We start from the raw sequence: 18,373 nt of genomic DNA on the forward strand, positions 1-18,373 counted from the left end.
TTAAAAAAAATAGTAGTTTTTCACTCAAAAATAGATTTCTGCTTTCAGGTAACCTCCTAATTTGAGATGTATTAAACTTATTTTAAGTTTTCTTGTAAAATACAATTCAAAACAAGATAATTTCAAGATTGCTTTACCTAACAAGATATTTAAGATGCATTGTCTTAAAACAAGTCTCACCATTTTACTGAAATGTCACTTGTTAAGCGAGTTTATCTTAAATCAGGTAGGATGAAACATTTTGACTAAAGATAAGACAAACTTGGTAAGATTTTCAGTTTTTGCAGTGTGCTTTGTGCAAAAAAACAAGTGTCTCCAGAGAAAAAAAAAGTTTCGTACAGTATGTGAACAGTCAGCGGTGTGGTTTTGTTATATCACAGTCTGTGGAGGAACAAGAAATATTTCATTAGCTTTATGCATTATCTCAATGACTGTTTGTCCCCAGAGGAAAGGCAGCAGTTATCAGATAGGAAGGTCAGTATTGATTCAGCCATTGTAAAGACTGTCGGATTGATTTATGAACCCTTTGCACAAGTACTGTTTGTGCTACTCAAGTGTCTCGTTTTACTGATGGTGTTGAAGCAGCGACTGCTACAAATGCTAACACGTTGCATCCTTCTGTATTGTAACAGGTGAGTCTCTTAGCGCGTAGCAGGGAGACAGTGTAGCAGCTAAATCATTTGTGGAGAGAAGACTAAACTGGATGTCTGGATGAGTCAGAGGCTGCTTGTGTCTCTCACCAAGGGTTATTTTTATACCTCACATAAAGATAAGAATCACAGCTCACCAGTGGTGCACAGAAAGATAAAAAATTCAACTTTTAGAAAATGCTCTCATTTCCTAATGCGGGTATTGTGGCGTCATGGCACTTGATTTTTTCCATTTATAAAATTGCTTTTTGAGAGTCATTTATATCCTTTGCGCAGTTTGACATTTTCATTTATCCTCCTCGTTTGTTCCTTTTGGTAGACCAAACCAGTTGCATTTGCTGTCCGCACAAATGTCAACTACAGCCCGTGTCATGATGATGATGTCCCCGTGCCAGGCATGGCCGTCTCCTTTGAGGCTAAAGACTTCCTCCATGTCAAAGAGGTGAGCAACTACCTTTCCAATTACAGATGATATTCAGAATATCCACGCTGATGGAAATTACGTTGTTTAGCAGAGGAAGATAACTGTCCTGATTTATTGTGTGCAGAAATTCAACAATGACTGGTGGATAGGACGCCTTGTCAAAGAAGGCTGTGAAATCGGTTTCATCCCCAGTCCAGTGAAGCTTGAAAACACTCGTATCCTCCAGGAGCAGAGAGCCAAACAGGGCAAGTTCCACTCCAGGTAAAAAGCTGTGTTTACTTACTGTTTACTCATCTAGAATGTATTTTGTTACTTTAACTTGCATGACAAAAAATAATTTCTGTTTCAGTAAATTGGGAGCCAACTCATCATCTAGTTTAGGTGAAGTGGTTCCTAACTCACGGAAATCTACTCCTCCTTCGTCTGGTAAGTAGCTTCACAGACAAATATAAAGCAGTCTATTTTTGCACTTGATAGATTCTTTGGTCTTTAAACCAATGAAACCTATTTGAAGGTAAGATGCATTAGATATTTCAGATTTTCTGCCCTCAGTAAAACAGACGTTATTCTTGCCATAACTGTGCTTTTACATGTTTCTTTCTATGTAGTATCTACGTGCTGTGCTATTGTCGATGTGAAACGTAGCCCGTTACATTTGACCTCCTGTGTTCAATTCTGTGTGACGATGCTCTTGTCTGTCTGTGTGGGTAGCCATTGACATAGACGCCACAGGCTTAGACCCCGAGGACAATGAGCTTCCGGTCAACCTGCGCTCCCCTAAAGCCAGTCCAAACACTGTCATGTCACCCCTAGCAAAAGAGAAACGAATGCCCTTCTTTAAGAAGGTAAACTCTGGACAACCCCACCCCGTTCTTCTTCTCTGTCCGTCCGCACGGCTCTGAATAAAATGCCTGTGGCTGCTTGGCCTCACTCAGCGCCCGTCCTGTGTGTCTACACCATTGTCCTTGTCCCTCGGCATCCACTCCACTGTTAACTTGCATGCCTGTTCTTAACCTATCTCTCTTTCCTCTTCCGTCTCACCACAGCTAAGCAGAAGCAGAAGTCGGTAAGTCTTGGTGTGCTGTACACAGGAACACAAGGTTTGCAGATGACCTCTGTGGTCTGAACTGTACAAACTCTGTTTCCTGAGCAGAGACTCCCCCCTGTACTTTCCCTACTCACTGCTCCTGCAAACCTCTGTGTTGTGTTTGTGATTGTACGTAAACTTGTGAGCCTGATTAAGCGAGACCTCAGTGTGGACACTTTTTTATTAGGATCACACATACGCCTGTGCACTTTCTTGCTGACACTTCGGTGAGGAGATTAATGCCTGTGTCCAGTCTTCTATCAGTATGAAGCTGCAAAAAGAAGACAGTTAGCACAGCTTAGCATAAAAAACTGGGGAAACAGCCAATCTGTTTTGTATCCAAAAGTCATAAAATCTGCCCAACAACCAAGAAATACTTGGGTACATAACCCTCATAAACTGCAACTTGTGTTTTTATACACTTAAGTTATTAAATAGATTATTAAAACAAGATGTAACATGTTATTTAATTGCTTCCTCAGCACAAAGCCAGGCGAGTTGTTTCCACATTTCCATCATTTTTGCTAAACTAACAGGCTGTGGGCTCCAATTTCATATTGAACAGACACACAGAAAGAGTTATATTAATCTTCTCATCTGACTCAGCAAGAACACAAAGTGTATTTCCTAAAATGTCACAGTATTGTTATTACTATATACACAAGACTGTAATCTACTCATATTTTTATCAGTGGCAGCAAAAATAATGCAGAAATTTCAAATTTGTACAAAATCTTTCAGGCAAACATAGTTGAATAGAAGGCCTTGTTTCCCATGATTAAAGTGACCCTGTAATCCAGGGGTTAACTGAAGTATTTCAACAGAACCACATTTTTCATTAATACAATGTTAGTCAGCAGTAGTGTGCATCAGTTCCCACAACATCCCTGGGGAAGCTCAGTGACGACAGTGAATGTTAGACAGAAAGAAAATGTTGTGGGTAGATGAGTAAAAGAATCAAAATAAATCTACTGAAACACTTACTGTAAAGATGACAGACTGAGAGAGCAGCTGGATCTTTAGGACAACTAAGGGGTTATTGAGAAAATGACTGTGTGGTAACAATCAGCAGTCCTTTCAGTAGCTGGAGAAGGTCAAGCTGGACGCTCTCTCTGCTTCCCAGCTGTGTGTCCTCCAACAGAGCCTCAACTTAGATTATACAGAACTACACAACTCATATTGCTTTAAAAAAGAAAGTGAAAGTACTTTCATTTTCCTCCAGTGTGCCAGCATATCCGCACATCCGTCACACATTCTGCTCTACCAGACGCCTGGGACACACAGCTACATCAGGTTCACTGCTTCGCTGTCAGATGCAGACAGGAATGTATTTCCTCAGAGAATGTACAAGCATAACAGATATGAAATTACATGAAATTTACTTTATTCTGCAGACTTAAATATGGCACCAAAGAAAGCAACCAGAAACAGCAGCATATGTTTTCATTTGCTTTGGAAAATATTTCAAATATGGCTGCAAAAAAAAATGTTATTTTCATGATCAATTACAGTCTTCACTTGACTGGGCTGTGCAAATACATGACAAATGTGCATAAAAATGCAATGCTTTAACTAGTAATTTGTGTGTTATGTGATTCCAAGAAAAGCATCGGATATTCCACATATAAAAGAAACTTGGCGTTCAGAGGGCAGATTACAGTCTAGAAAAGAAAGCAATTTACAGCCAGACATACATTGGAAGCGCACGTCGAAATTGTTTGTTTCACGCTCCCGAAGACGTTCTGTACCACAAGTTTAAATGTCTCAGTTTACCTGACAAACAGTCCTATTGACACTTAATTTGCATCACACACAATGAAGAAAACCAGCAAATGCTCATATTTAAGAGGAGTTAACTGTTACTTAAGATGACCTAAATGATTCCGTTTCTACTGTTACAGAGTACCAATTGTGAGACCAGAGCTCTACTTCATCTAGATTTAAATTAATTAAACCTCCATGCTTAAAAATGAATAGAATAAATAAAACACCCTTTTATTCTGCTTCATAACTTAACAACTACACAGACTGCTGTGACAGAAAACAGTGGCTTCAAGAAGTGAAAATCTGACTTAAATCCGGCATGTATGATGAACATGAACACAATTCTTTAAGAGACAGCTGCTTCCTCAAACAAATACATTGTACAGGTATAAATATCCCATTACATTACATTACATGTAAATGCCCCATTCTGTTGAATAGAATATGTTTGTTTGTTTTTTCCAGTTTATGTAAAGAAGGAAGGTAAGGCTTTAAAAAATATATAAAAATGTATTTAACTTTAAAAAAGTAATTCAATAGGGGCATCATGAACTGTACTGATCGATTTAATGTCAGTATCTGTACTGCCATTAATTAAGCATATCTACAATGAATCTAAATGTTTATTAAAACTCAGACTGTTCCACAAACTGAACTCTCGCTTTGCTCTAACCTGCAGCGAGCAAGTTTCTCTAACTGTGTCCTAATTCTTCTCAGTTCTAGAGCTTCTGTTGATCCACTTCTTTCCCCTCTCTGACTAACTTTTCCTATAATTTGGTTCCCTTTTTTATTCAGCGACATCAGAACCATGAGACGAGAGTCTTGACCCGTCATGAAATAATCGTTTACTCTAACCTGCTTTGAAATTTGCGACATTAAAATTTATGAAGCAAAACTGCCAAATTTTTAAATCAGAACTGTGTTTGTGTTCAGCTGAGACTTCCCGTTTCATGGTTCACAGTGTTCCAGTGCTTTTAAATTGTCTCGTTCATTGTTGTTCCAACCCCTCAAGTGATTTGCGATGGTGAGTGTTTACTTTGTCTCCATAAATGTGTGTAACCGTTTTTCTTCCTCTTCATCCCCTCTCCGAAGACGGAACACATTCCTCCGTACGACGTTGTGCCTTCCATGCGGCCCGTGGTTCTGGTTGGACCGTCACTGAAGGGCTACGAGGTGCGGCAAAGCTTTGACATTTCAAAACACAACGCCGACGTTCTTCATTATCGCAAGGTGTTATCTTTAACTTTTATGTCTCCTGAATTCTCCTCCGACAGGTGACAGACATGATGCAAAAAGCACTGTTTGACTTTTTGAAACACAGATTCGAGGGAAGGTAAGTTCCCTGTGACCTTTTAAAATGCTTCCTTCCTCATTCTTCCTCTCTCCAAGTCTGTAGGCTGGTATTTATCTGTCCCCCGAGGTTAGCAGAGGGAGTGTGTAACAAGTTTGTTTGGCCTGGAGATGTGTACTGCTGCTTTAAATAGGACCTCTCCATGTCCTTAATAGGCTATAGTGGGCCCTAGAGCAGAGCAGGACTCTCCTTAAGTCCATCCTTCCATCCAGAGAGGCCATGAAGTAGCACAACTCTAAGATCCACTCAGACATCAGCAGAGAATAGTTTACTTTGAAAGTGTTGATTTTTTTTTCCTTCTAAATTTACGCCTGCTGTTTGTCATTCGTCTTTGATTTTCTGTTTGTTTTTCTTAATTGCTTTGGCCTACTTTTTACATGGCAATAATGGTTCTTAAAACACTGTGTGCCATTCACAGATACACAGTTTATAATGTCAAAGCGGCATATGTATCTGTTGTTGCTTTTATACAGAATCCATATGTATAAAGAACATTCATTTTCATTTATTGCCTAATGTGGTAATGCTGAAAAAATGAAGTGATGTCAGATGAATCTTAGTTGAATCAGTAAGATGTCCAAAAGTCAGATTTTAGTTTCACATGCTGTACTTAACCTCGTTTGTGAACATGGAGCAGGACACCTTCTGCACAGTCAGCCCAGAACAGCGTGAAGTCCGTCCGAATGTCAGATTGTACTTTCAGAAAGTGCATGATTATTTATTTAGTTTTTGCCTTCATTTAGAAAGCACAGTAGACAGAAAAGATGCTCCAGCAAAGATTTGGTTGAGTCAAACCAGGGACTCATGTGGATTGTATCTGAAAAAGTAACAGAGATCGTCTAACACATCCATTACAAATTTGTTTTTGGGAAAGTGTGGATGCACTCAATAGAATAGAGTAGAATAGAATATCTTTATTTGTCTTTGCACATGTGTATCGAAACTGTATGCAAACCTAATCAGCGTATTATAAAAGAGAAGTAAATATTCCCTAAAGGAAAAGACAAATTTCGATAATAAATTTAACCATCGGACGAGCAGTTCTGATGGAATATTGACATTGAACAGCATGAGAACAGACTTTTTCTTGATAGTTTTGTTTCTTGATTTGATGAATACCATTAATGTAGAAGATGTATAGGACCTCCAGCTCAACTTTTAGTTTTCTTCTCTAAGCCTCTATGAGAAATGAAAAGAGAAACATGTTTTTTGTTAACTTTCTAACTCATTTGTCTCGATTTTATTTAAGAAATGATCAAGACAAATGTTTTAGAGGCATGGATACCTTGGTGGATGCATTTAGTTTTGACCTATGGGTTTCATGTTTTAAGTGAGTGCAAGACTGCTGTGTGTAAACTGATGTTGTGATTACTCCTAATACTTTAAAAACTGCAGCATTTTTCAGAAAATTTGCTGAAGTAATGGAGAAAAACTGCAACACACAGCAACAAGTGTTTGTTTTTACATCCCCTATCAGTTCGCATCCGTACTATCTGATCAACTAATTCCTTCTTGTGTCCTTTGCACCAGAATATCAATCACTCGCGTCACGGCGGACATCTCTCTTGCCAAACGCTCAGTCCTGAACAATCCCAGCAAGCACGCCATCATCGAACGCTCCAACACACGCTCAAACTTGGGTAAGCTTGCTAAAAAAACTCCACAACGCCTGGGAACATCTGGTGTTTTGATTCATAATGTTCTCAAGGAGACCAGCTTACGTGGAAAAGGAAGGAAACGATTAAAGAAACTCTTGACAGTGGTAATGATAACTCCCGACGGCCCTGAGTGGCCTTGGCTGGTTTCTTTTGTTAGGAATGAAAGATAGAGCATAAGTGCCCGATAAAGAGTTCAAGAACCTCTCTGATTTGACTGAAGTTGATTGGGGTTTAGATGTGATTAGAATGACACAGATTCCTGAGTCAAACAGAGGTGACAAGGCTAATTTCTGCTATGTACAACTATACATACAAGGAAGAAGTCCCTGGAAAAACATGTATTTTATATTTACCAAGAGCCACTGCAATATTAATTTGATCTTGTTTTATTCTGATACATTAAGACAGAGAAACATTTAGAATTAGGATTTATATTCACTTCATATTTGAGTGCCACACAAAGTCTGTTTAGTTATTAAATTGCCAAAAATATCCATCTTAACAAGTCATCTTGGTCTCTGATGTATCTTAAAGTCGTCATTTTCCTGCCCCAAAAAAACAGGATTCCTGCATTTGTTTCCATTGTACATCAGCATATTTCATGGCATTCGTTTACTCAAAAGTGACGTTGACTTGAAGCTGAATCACTTCAAGATAAATGAAATGATTTTAGGAAAATGCAGCCCTGGAAACAAGTGAAGTTATCTCACTCCTCTGGCATATTTTAGCAGGAAAATGAGAATTTGAATGAGCTGTTAGGTTGGAATGTCTTTGTGTTATCAGTTTACTTCAGACTTTGTCGTGACTGGAAGTCATGAAACTTGGCCACGAGTTCTCTACTTGTGCCTCTCTGTGATATTTGTCGGATTGTAGTCACGGTGTCATCTGTTGGAGTGGGGTTTGCGCTCTGTAGCAGTCAGTATTTGTTAGAGATAACATAATGTGACCCGCCGCTCCCCTCAGAGCTATTAGTCTCTGAGCCTAAAGTCATGATGTCTTTTGAATATTTAAGTCTCCATGAAGCAGAAAGATGGAAGCAGAGCACCAAATTAGTCATACAGTGCAGTCAGATTTTTTAAAGACACACTGTATGACTGATGGGCACAGAAAGAAACAACCTGGAGGTGGATGAGCCTCTGGGCAGCTTGCAGTTACAATTAAAACACAACTTTTAGCCCTGCTAGTGACAGGTATACTGAAATCACTTTGGTTATCTTTTAACTTTTCAGTTATCTGGTCAAAATATGATTATTAAATATGAATAATAATGTGTGTGTTTCAATTATGATCGGTCCCATCAGTCTTTAGTGCTAATTGGCAAGCTAGCTAATTAGCAAACACTAAACTACGATGGTGAAACTGGTTGTTGGAGCCATGACAATTTTGAATTCATTCGTGTTATATTATGTGCAAGAGGATGATCTTTATTTACTGTATTTATCTACTTTTTTATATGTGTGATGACAACATATTAAATGGGTTAAACGGCAATTTCAAACTTCAAAATATCTGAAAAATGATAATGTTCAGATCTCTCCTTCTCTAAACATTGTCATTCATACTTACATTAAGAAGAGACAGTTTTCTGTGTGAGTCAGACAGGAGTTGGTTGTAAGAAAGTAGTGCAAGTTTTGTGACGGAGAACGTTAGTTTTTAATATATATACACTACAGTATAGCATATATATTAAAAACATATACAGTGGCGGAAAAACATTTTGGACACCCTTTAAATTTTACACAATCTCAAATATTATCATGAAATAATTGTGGAAAAATCTTTTTTGTGTTTCAAAATGTGTAGCTGCATTAGACAGATACAAACAAATAAAAATGGTATTTTTTTGTTAATTGTTTACAAGAAGAACTAACAAACTAAATTTTGCCAAAATGGCCCAGTGCTCAGCATTTCTTATTTTTATGGAACCAATCAATTTTAAATTTTTAATGGCTTTTTAAGGACTCGTTTAGTGTTTTGGCTGTGATTGTAGTAAAAGAAATTGCATTTGAAGACCTAAGAGTGATTCTTAATGGAATATACATGTAAATGTATGGGGTGTCCGAAAACTTTTTTCCTACACTTTATAAAGTAATCAAACATCAATAGCCCGTTTGCACAATATACTGTATAATGTTGATACAACTTCACTGAAAAGCAATAAATAATAATAGAAACAAATCCAAACCTCTTCTTTTCTCTTCAGCTGAAGTCCAGAGTGAGATTGAGCGGATTTTCGAACTGGCCCGGACGTTACAGCTGGTGGTTCTGGACGCCGACACCATCAACCACCCGTCACAGCTGGGGAAGACTTCCCTCGCCCCCATCATCGTCTACGTCAAGATCACCTCCCCCAAGGTGAGGAAAATTAGCCTATTTGATGATCAAAGGATAATAGAGGGGAATCAAATGCAAATGTGTTGTGTGCGTACGCTGTGATGGTAAAAAAAGGACAGGGTGACGAATGAAAACAGCTGAGGCGCTGTTCCCTCTACTCCCATTCAAGTGTTAGTCAGCTCCACCGGCTTATTTATGTGTGGCTCGTCGTCATGTCTTGTCACTGCTCGTATTGTCTGTCTGTAACCGAGCTGCTCCCTGGCTGTGATTTTAAATCCAGCATGGCAGACGTGACTGCTGATTCATCACTCCGACCTTCAGCAAGTGTAAAAAAAGGCTCATGATTCAGTGATCAATTTTAAAAAAAAACACACACACAGGCTTTTGGGTAACACGGAAAATGAAAGAAAGCATAACAAAAGGGGAATGAGATGCTCGCTTTAAATCAAAGTGGTAGCAGAGTGAGTCACACTCAGAGTGGGAAAAGATGAATTTATCTTTATCGCCTGTCATCTCATTACACTTTATTGCCACTTCATATACAGCTAGCCTTAGATGGATAAAAGCAATGTTTTTTGATGTTTTTATCTAAGTTTTAATATAGAAGTAACGGCAGTTGTGGAAGAAATGCTCATTTAATTCAGTAAAAGCACCAAACTGCAGTTAAACTGTACTTAGTAAAAGCACACACGTTATCAGCTAAATTCAGTTGAAGTATGAAAAGTATTTCTCCTGTAGATGCTCCTTTCACTGATATATGATTAAATATTGTATTAGTATTATTGTTAAAGGGGAACTAAGCTAGTTTTATCCATTAAAGTCTGTGAAAAGATCTTAGATAGTACTGCTGTTTATGTGTAAAAAGTTGTTTAAAGTCTTCTGTGGGTCTAGAGGGAACTTTGTTCAGTCTTAATTATTTAAATGAAATCATCTCAGGCGTTTAAAGAAGAAATGTCCTTTAGGAGGATCTAATAACAACTCACAGGGACAAAGGATCTCAACCAGACACTGGGTCATGAGTTAAAATGCCGTGAAATCACCTTTTTAATCTGTAACCGTACAAAGATTATGTTGACTTATCATTTGATTTCAATGTAAATTCCTTTACTAGAAGTAGCCAATTGTAGCCAAATGATGATAACTATAATGTAGTGGAGCATATATATAAACCAGCTTAGAAAGATAAATCTTTTTTAAATGAAGCTAACACTCATAGGGTTGGACATTGCCCTTACAAAGCCCTAATTAATTTTTGTCAAAACAGCCGTGACCTTGTTGCCTTCTGTCCTTATTTGCCTTCAGGTGCTGCAGCGGCTCATCAAGTCCAGAGGAAAGTCTCAGGCCAAACACCTCAATGTCCAGATGGTGGCTGCCGACAAGCTGGCTCAATGCCCACCTGTAAGTGTCCACGCTGAACCCAAATTATTAATTTATTCATCAGAACTAAGAGAGTCTTCTTTTTGGCATTTTGGTTTTTGTGCATATCTGAATTCAGATTTTTTTTTTTTCAGCATTGGAATTCCTGCCAGTTCTATTTCTGTTCCTCTGTAATCAGCTTAGTTATTATTTTAGAAAATGAAGCAAGCACCCCAGGCTTGTGAAAGTACCGGCTTAATTTAATTCAAATAGCATTCGATATCTTTGGGGAATTACCATTTAAGATTTTCTCTCCTAATGCTGTTTAGTATTTAATCCAGTGGGTTGTTTCTAACATAGCTCTGGCATTTTTTGTATGCAAAAGTAGGATTTCTTCACATTTGACTTAAATTTCAAATGTCTGTGGGTTTCTTTAAACAGACATTTGTTGTGAAATTCCTGGTTTTCTCGACCTTGTCACGTCTCCGTTTCATTTCCTTTAACTCGTACTGCACCCGTCTCGCCTTTCTCAGGAGATGTTTGACATCATCCTGGATGAGAACCAGCTGGAGGATGCATGTGAGCATATGGCTGATTACCTGGAGGCCTACTGGAAAAGCACCCACCCCACCAGCTGCACGCCCCCCAACCCACTGCTAACGAAGCTGCCCACAGCCGCCCTGCCCTCCAGCCCGGCCCCGGTCTCCGGTGTGCAGGTACAAGTTCTGAGCAGAGGGACAATCTGTGGATGGACAGGAGGGGAAGGGATGAAGGAAAACAGGGCATAGATTTATTGAACTTGGAAGGATTACACTTAAAAATGCTTTAATCCTCTGAACCCCAAGCAGTTTTGGGGCGTTCCTGCTCTAGTCACATTTTCACTAACTCCGGGATCATTTTTCACTCCAATTTAAAATCCGTCACCTCTATGTAAACAGCACAACCATGACTAGAAGTAGAGAAAACTCAGAAATATTATTTGCGCTGTGTGCCACAATTATAATCCCATAAAGAGTAAAAGAGAAAAAATTAAATCAACATGCACAACATTTTTACTAATAATGATTGCACGTGATATAAATATTTTACCACTTACATTTTCAATTTGTTTTTATCTTGTCTTCTCTCTTCCCTGTGTTGCCACACTCTGCAGTTCTTTTGGAAAGTCCATATTTATAGATATTACATTATACATACATTTAGCTTGGGCAAACTTTTAAATTAAATGTGCAGAATATGGTGAGTTTGATGAAATATCATAATTTTCAGCTTAGATTCAGTTCATTCTGCTGGAAAAATTCCACATCACATGTAGGTTTTTTTCACAGACCATCAGTTGAATATCTAACGGTTCTTTCTGATAAATGGTGTAATTTCTGTGTTTTTTAAAGGTAGTGTCTACAGATACGGACCCGTACCCGTAGCCTGTGGCCTACGGATACGGCACTTTCCCTTATCATAAATATTAATGAGACGTACATGAATATTAATGAGCCGGCTGATGAACGCGCTTTGTGATTGGCTGGTAATCCGACGTACATAAATATTAATGAGCCGGTTTGGTAATCCGAGTGATGAAGGCGCTTCCGTGATTCGAGGTGAATCTGCGTGCCGAGCCTGTCATGTCAGTCATCTGTTGTTCTCTTTTCTATCATGCATAATGTCTTATAAATATCATTATCTGACTTTTTCTTTTATCTGACAGCGATTTGGGGGTTGAAATCAGCACTACTATTAAAAATAGCAAAACTTTTTATTCACGTGACCCTGTTCTAATAAAGCACAAACAGCAAACAAAACAAATGGCGGAACTAACAGCCAGCAAACTACAAGTATTTTTTAACCTTCAAAAGTAGCGACAGACTATTACATTTTAAGAACCTAAACAAAACCCTGACGTATTTTCTACGTCTGTCAACACAGACACTGCACGTCAGTCACTTTAATGTTAGCGGACTCTGTTGAATGGCTAAGTTACATAACCACAAACAAATCTCACAATATCGCAGTAAATCGAGTTTGTGGTTTTTTTTTTATTCATGCCGAATTAAAGAGCTGCTCCTCACCATTCACGAGTGTTTGTTTCATATTCGACATCCTTAACTTTATCTTGTAAATTTGCGTCCGAAATTAAATGGGAACATTTGCAATGGAGTTCGTCATCCGCTTCCACCACTGAACGCGGTAAACTAATTAATAGGAACTGGACTTCAAACAATTTAGACATGGCGTCTAAAAGCGTAAAAACTGCAATGTCTAAAGTGTGAGAGGAGACGGTGTATTTTTGGTTAAATTATACAATGTTCGCCGTCAGAGTCATTCATATAAACTGCCTGTAATGTGCAGCAAATAGTAGTTAACCGGCGCCAGCTCTTCGGTGACCTTAACGGTCCGTACCTCTAGTACAGATGCTACAGGTACGGGTCCGTACCTGTAGCATCAACCTTTTTTAAAAGATAATACTAGCTGATTTTGGACTTCAGAGGGTCAAAGAACCAACTTAGGAGTGAATAAGTGCTTAGCTGAGTGTGAACAGTGAGTCACTTTTCTCAAAACTTATTTATAGATAAATGCAGCCCAGTGATCATATGATTATTCAGGTGTACAAATGTAAAATGATTCACTTTACATCTGCCATATTGGTCAACCTTTTAAAAACATTTTACATTTTACTGATAGATCCGTTAACCTGTAAAAACATGCCATTGTGTTTGTTGAGTACCACTTGCTAGCCATATGTAAAACAACAATAATCTTGTTTATTTATGATACATGAATATATAAAATATTAGACAAATGGCTGCTTATAGAAGAGCTACAACAAAAATATTATCCATTATAATCAGGAGAGGTTGTCCCAGTGTAAACAAGAGCATAGAAGGTGATGAAATAACTGCCAGCTTTGGACTTGCTGCTCCTAGTAGAAAATTGGTGTAATTTCTTTAAATCAAATGCAAATATTAGGCCTAAACTAGCCTGTTTTCATACAACATGTATGTATGATGTTGTACAATCAATCCTCAATATGTCTCAGAAGGTGTGAGAACATCTCTGGAAATGTATAAAAGGTGACAAAGTAGGACTATGGATGTTGCATAAATATTCTTGATTCCACATTCAACAAACCTGCCATACTACTACATGTAGTTTCTTTCACTAGACCTTAGTTTTCTGTGTCGAGTCTTGTGAGTAAAATGTTGTTGATTTGACAAGTGTTATTTATAACCATTCCTTTATGGGTCACTTGAGTAGTGTGTAAATGCTGCATAATCCCTTATTTCTACCCTTTTCTCCATCCTCTGCCATCACAATGGAAAATGTAAGACTGAGAATGAGGAATTCGCTGATTTTGATGAGGAGCAGGAGTGAGCTTGACTTGTATTTGCTCGCGTGGTAAGTGTGGCGAGGACTACGATGAAGATTGAAACTGAGGAGTGCTTCTTGAATTTTACTCCGAGACCAAAGTGAACCGTCAGTGGATCTGACAAGCTAGTGTGTGCGTTCAAGTGTGACATTTTTGGTTTGAAGTTGTGTGTGAATTTGGGCAAATAAGAGCAATGTGCAGCACAAACAACAACGGTGATGTGAGTATTAGTTTGTGCGTGTTTGCAGTGGAGTTTCATGGTTTCCTGTTTCGTGCCAGCCTACTGACTAACTGATCTCTCGCTAATCTCAGGGCAACAGTACGGAGCAGAAAGGAGATAAAGCGTTGGTGGAGAGGAAGGGCTCCAGAGAGGATTACCAGCACCATCACCACCACCACCACCACCACCATCACCACCAGAGCCTGGACCAGGCCGACGCCGACGCAGAGGCCGAGGGGGAGGGCAATGAGGAGGAGAGGCCTCTTAGGACAGAGTCGACCAGGAGAGCCCAGCACATCCACCACCGTTCATCCTCCACCAGGACTGAGCACCACAACCACCATCACCACCACCACCACCACAGCAGTAGAGCCAGGGGCCTCTCGCGGCAGGAGACGTTGGACTCTGAGACCCCCGAGAGCCGAGAAAGCAGAGAGAGCAAGGACTCGGCTTACATCGAGCCGCGCACTCAGCTCCTCCAGCAGGAAGAGGAGGAGGAGGAGGAGGAGGAGGAGGAGGAGGAGGAGGAGGAGGAAGAGGAGGAGGAGGAGGAGGAGGAGGAGGAGGAGGATCTGGGGGAGGGGCACCCCCAGCAGCAACAGCGTTACGAGCCGCTGCCCCACCGGGACCACAACCACCATCACCACCACCACCACCACCGCAGCGGGGCGGATGAGGCCGGACACAGCACGGGACACCACCGGTCCAAGGAGCGCGAGCAGGACCATAACGAACGCAACAAGCAGCGCTCTCACCACCACCACCGGCCGGCACGCGACCACCACCATCACTACTACGATCGGGACCGAGAGAGGGACCGAGAGGGGGAGGTGGCTCCCAAAAAGAGGGGTGAGGCGGGGGAGTGGGCCAGAGACTCGTACATCCACCAGTGACAGACCAAACCCCCCCGAAGCTCATCTGGACTCTGCTCTTACAGACCGTTCTGTTCTCCCATCGTGCTGCTATACCCCGAAACCACAGCATCCTATTTATGTACACTTCTTTGTAAATGCTGTTGCGTCTTTTTCAATGGCAGGATTTTGATTACATAGATACAAATATAAATATATAAATATATGTATGTGTGTATCTATGCATAGACGTTGTTTATGTGTGGATATGCATGAATATTCTCAAATATGCATATTTTAAACCTGTGTTTGATAAAGCATGACACGAAAGCAGAATTTTTTTCTGTACTGAGCTGTGCTTTCTGTGATTAGCGTTATTATTTTTATTGTTTCTATTATTGATTTTTATTGCTTGCTACCACTTGAATAATTTGTTCCTTCAGACTACTACGAGGGCCGACTGCACAGGTCGACCGGCCAACAGCTGTATTTGCAGAAACGTTTGGCAATCTGGGAAATATTCTTTCTCGCTCACTTACACTTAGACTCAGCTGCCAGCTTAACTGAAACAGATTGACAACAGTCCTGCAGTAAATCCTGGCTTTATGAAAGTTACAATGCTCAGTTTTAGTTGTCGCCGTTTTAAAGAGGTGTTGATTCAACTTTATGATAATTTCAAAGAATGTAATTTGTGATTCTGTTGAATTGTGTTGGATTAATACTGTTTCTATTGTTTTGTCCACCCTATTTATAACAATGATGATAAGTAACAGAAGCAGCTTCCAGTATAAATAATATTTCAGCAGCATCACAAACTGCAGCTTTGAAAGCAGCCCGACAGCAGGGATGTAACTAGTTACTTTGATTATTGACTATTTTCTTAATAAATTGTTTAGTCCGTGAATATATTGTTTTTTCTGTAACTTAAAATACTCAGTTTACTGCCAAGGAGTAAATAAACCAGAATTTATTCAAATTTAAGAAGGTGGAATCGGAAAATTTTAATTCCCACACTCCCCAAAAAAAGTACACGAAACCAATTAATCGATTATCAAAATGTAATTTTAATAGTTCACAACTTATCAATTATTGGTTTAAGATCAATCAGCAGCTCTATGAAACACTTTAAACAAAAACTGAACATGATTTGTTGCAGGACTACTGTATTTAACTGCACTAGTTTTAGCTAGGTGTGCCTAATAAACTGAGTGCAGATAAGACGATCAACACCACTCTTATATATGGAAAATACAAAAGAAGTAAGCAGCCAGCAGCAGGTTAGCTTAGTTAGCACAGACTGGAAACGGAGGCCCCTTAAAAAACTTAACAAGAAATGAATTGGAGAATTCCATCATAATAAATATAATAACTTTATTAATGTAGCAACTATTAAGACACAGTTAAAACAAAAACAATACAGGGTAATATGACAATATAATTTACACAAGTTAAATAAAGTATTAAAGCCCTAATAGTCAAGTCACCGCCATCCTCATAGCACTTTGGAAACAGCAGCTGAGCTAAAGCGCCCTCCTCTCGAGAAGCAAAGTTGCTTAACAGTTATAAATATTAAATAATCATAAAACCCTACACTGTTATTCATTATGTAAATCAGATGACGCCCGATTTAGCCAATCATCTGCTCTGTAACTGTCTAACAGGGAAATATTCAGCCAATCATGTTTTTGCACTAATGCAGGTGTCGAGAAACTGTATGTGTAGCGGGAGTATTACCTATGTGGAAAAACGGTTTGTTAATCTTATTTGGAGGCAGAATCAGTGAACTTTTCAAACTTTTAGTGATTCTGTACTGGCGGTTTTGATGTTACAGTGACCATTGATATTGCAGTGATGGCGCTCTCTCCCTATTCATTTAGACAGGGATCTGGTTAACCTGAAATAAGTGCCAGGGAGTCTTACTAAGATGGCTGCAGCGTGGTGTGACTTGCCTATAAGGAGCTTGCAGGAGAGAACAGCTCATCTTACCCTGTCTGAAGGTAAAAAAATACCAACCAGCACCTCTAAAGGTCCACTTACTACCACATCTTGGTTCTTCAATCTGTGACAAAATCTAAAAAAAAAACCAAATCTAACAAGTTTTGGTATCACCGGGGAGTTTTTCTGATTCTAACTGGGTGCAAGCTGTAGCTTCATATTTAACAGACACATATGAGAGAGGTATCAATCTAACTAGAAGCAACAAAGTGAGTGAGCTTATTTCCCAAAGTGTCAGACTGCTCCTTTAATTTTATGTTCATCATTTACTGCTTGGTCCCTTTTCTATTCTACGTCCGTTTTAAACGTTTGGTTTTGACATATTTATGCCTCCTTCGAGGCGCACCTTAGTCTTGCCTTACAAGACAAACAAGTTCTACAGTAACTTCCTCTCTTACATGCAGTACTGTTCTTTGTATGGGTCCAGAAACATTTTATAACATTGGTACACCCTTTATTCTGCACTTTTACTGATTCACATTGGTTTTAAGTGAAAGCGATTTGATATGACATTGCCACTTTCTGTAGGTCTACTACCAAAACTCCGTTACGGTTCATCTTTTATTAAGTCTGACCCCTTTTCTAATGAATGTTGTTTAATTCCCACTTTAACTCCCACTTCTTAGTACAAAGAATGTTCATTTTAGGAGAATTTTGTTTGGTATGTTCTTCACTGAAAATTAAAAGATGCATTTGCAAAACAAACTCAAGTAATTCCAGATAAAAGAAATAGTTATTTTCTGCATCGTTTTGCCATCTGTTCACCCCCCTCTCACCGATACACAGAATCTATTCAAAGTGAAGAAGTTTGGGATGTTTTAGGAGCCTCTGCATGCTCTGTGTGTTCAAGAGTCGATGATATCATGTATTATTCATGATACTAAAAATCTAAATAGTTGAATTGATGTTAGGTTTGAGTCCATGCACTCTGCCCGTCTGTTTACACACCATCTCCTCGTTCTTTGTTTTTGCCTGAAAATTGTAATTAAGAGAACTCTTCCATTTCTATGCTACATTGGTAGCGATACAGATTTTATAACAGTGTACATGTGTATGTACATAATGCATAAATATAGAAAAATAAAGTTGGCAACAAAGGACTGGCGTGGCGGGAGAAGATTTTGATGTGTGTTTTGTCAGAGGACCCAGACAGAGGAGGGAAGCGGCGTCTATAAATAGTCATCTGAAACTCCTCTGAAAAATTGAGGTAGACTCACCGGCCTGCCTCCTGAGTCGCCATGACAACCCCAACATGAATGACAATGCTGAGGGGATGCATCTAAAATAGGAAGCTGCTTCTCCACGCACAGCTGCCTCCA

The 18,373-nt window shown here is 39.3% G+C and overlaps 1 protein-coding gene across 6 annotated transcripts in view; it reads left to right on the forward strand.

The window, feature by feature from the left end:
- The window catches only part of cacnb2a (calcium channel, voltage-dependent, beta 2a), a 74,859-nt gene extending 56,705 nt beyond the window's left edge, over positions 1-18,154 (forward strand). For 4 of the 6 annotated variants that reach the window (XM_022212305.2, XM_051940158.1, XM_051940160.1 and 1 more), the window contains 11 exons: positions 970-1,092; positions 1,199-1,335; positions 1,424-1,500; positions 1,786-1,919; positions 5,018-5,098; positions 5,200-5,258; positions 6,807-6,916; positions 9,138-9,289; positions 10,571-10,666; positions 11,158-11,340; positions 14,301-18,154. In XM_022212305.2, the coding sequence (XP_022067997.2) occupies positions 970-1,092; positions 1,199-1,335; positions 1,424-1,500; positions 1,786-1,919; positions 5,018-5,098; positions 5,200-5,258; positions 6,807-6,916; positions 9,138-9,289; positions 10,571-10,666; positions 11,158-11,340; positions 14,301-15,101 (1,953 nt within the window). In that variant the 3' untranslated portion in view covers positions 15,102-18,154. Of the gene's footprint in view, positions 1-969; positions 1,093-1,198; positions 1,336-1,423; positions 1,501-1,785; positions 1,920-2,120; positions 2,141-5,017; positions 5,099-5,199; positions 5,259-6,806; positions 6,917-9,137; positions 9,290-10,570; positions 10,667-11,157; positions 11,341-14,300 lie in introns of all 6 variants that reach the window. The other 2 variants (XM_051940157.1, XM_051940161.1) reach the window with 1 other exon arrangement.
- Positions 18,155-18,373: the final 219 nt, after the last annotated feature.

The sequence above is a fragment of the Acanthochromis polyacanthus genome, chromosome 20 (assembly GCF_021347895.1).
Source record: "Acanthochromis polyacanthus isolate Apoly-LR-REF ecotype Palm Island chromosome 20, KAUST_Apoly_ChrSc, whole genome shotgun sequence".
Taxonomy (NCBI): domain Eukaryota; kingdom Metazoa; phylum Chordata; class Actinopteri; family Pomacentridae; genus Acanthochromis; species Acanthochromis polyacanthus.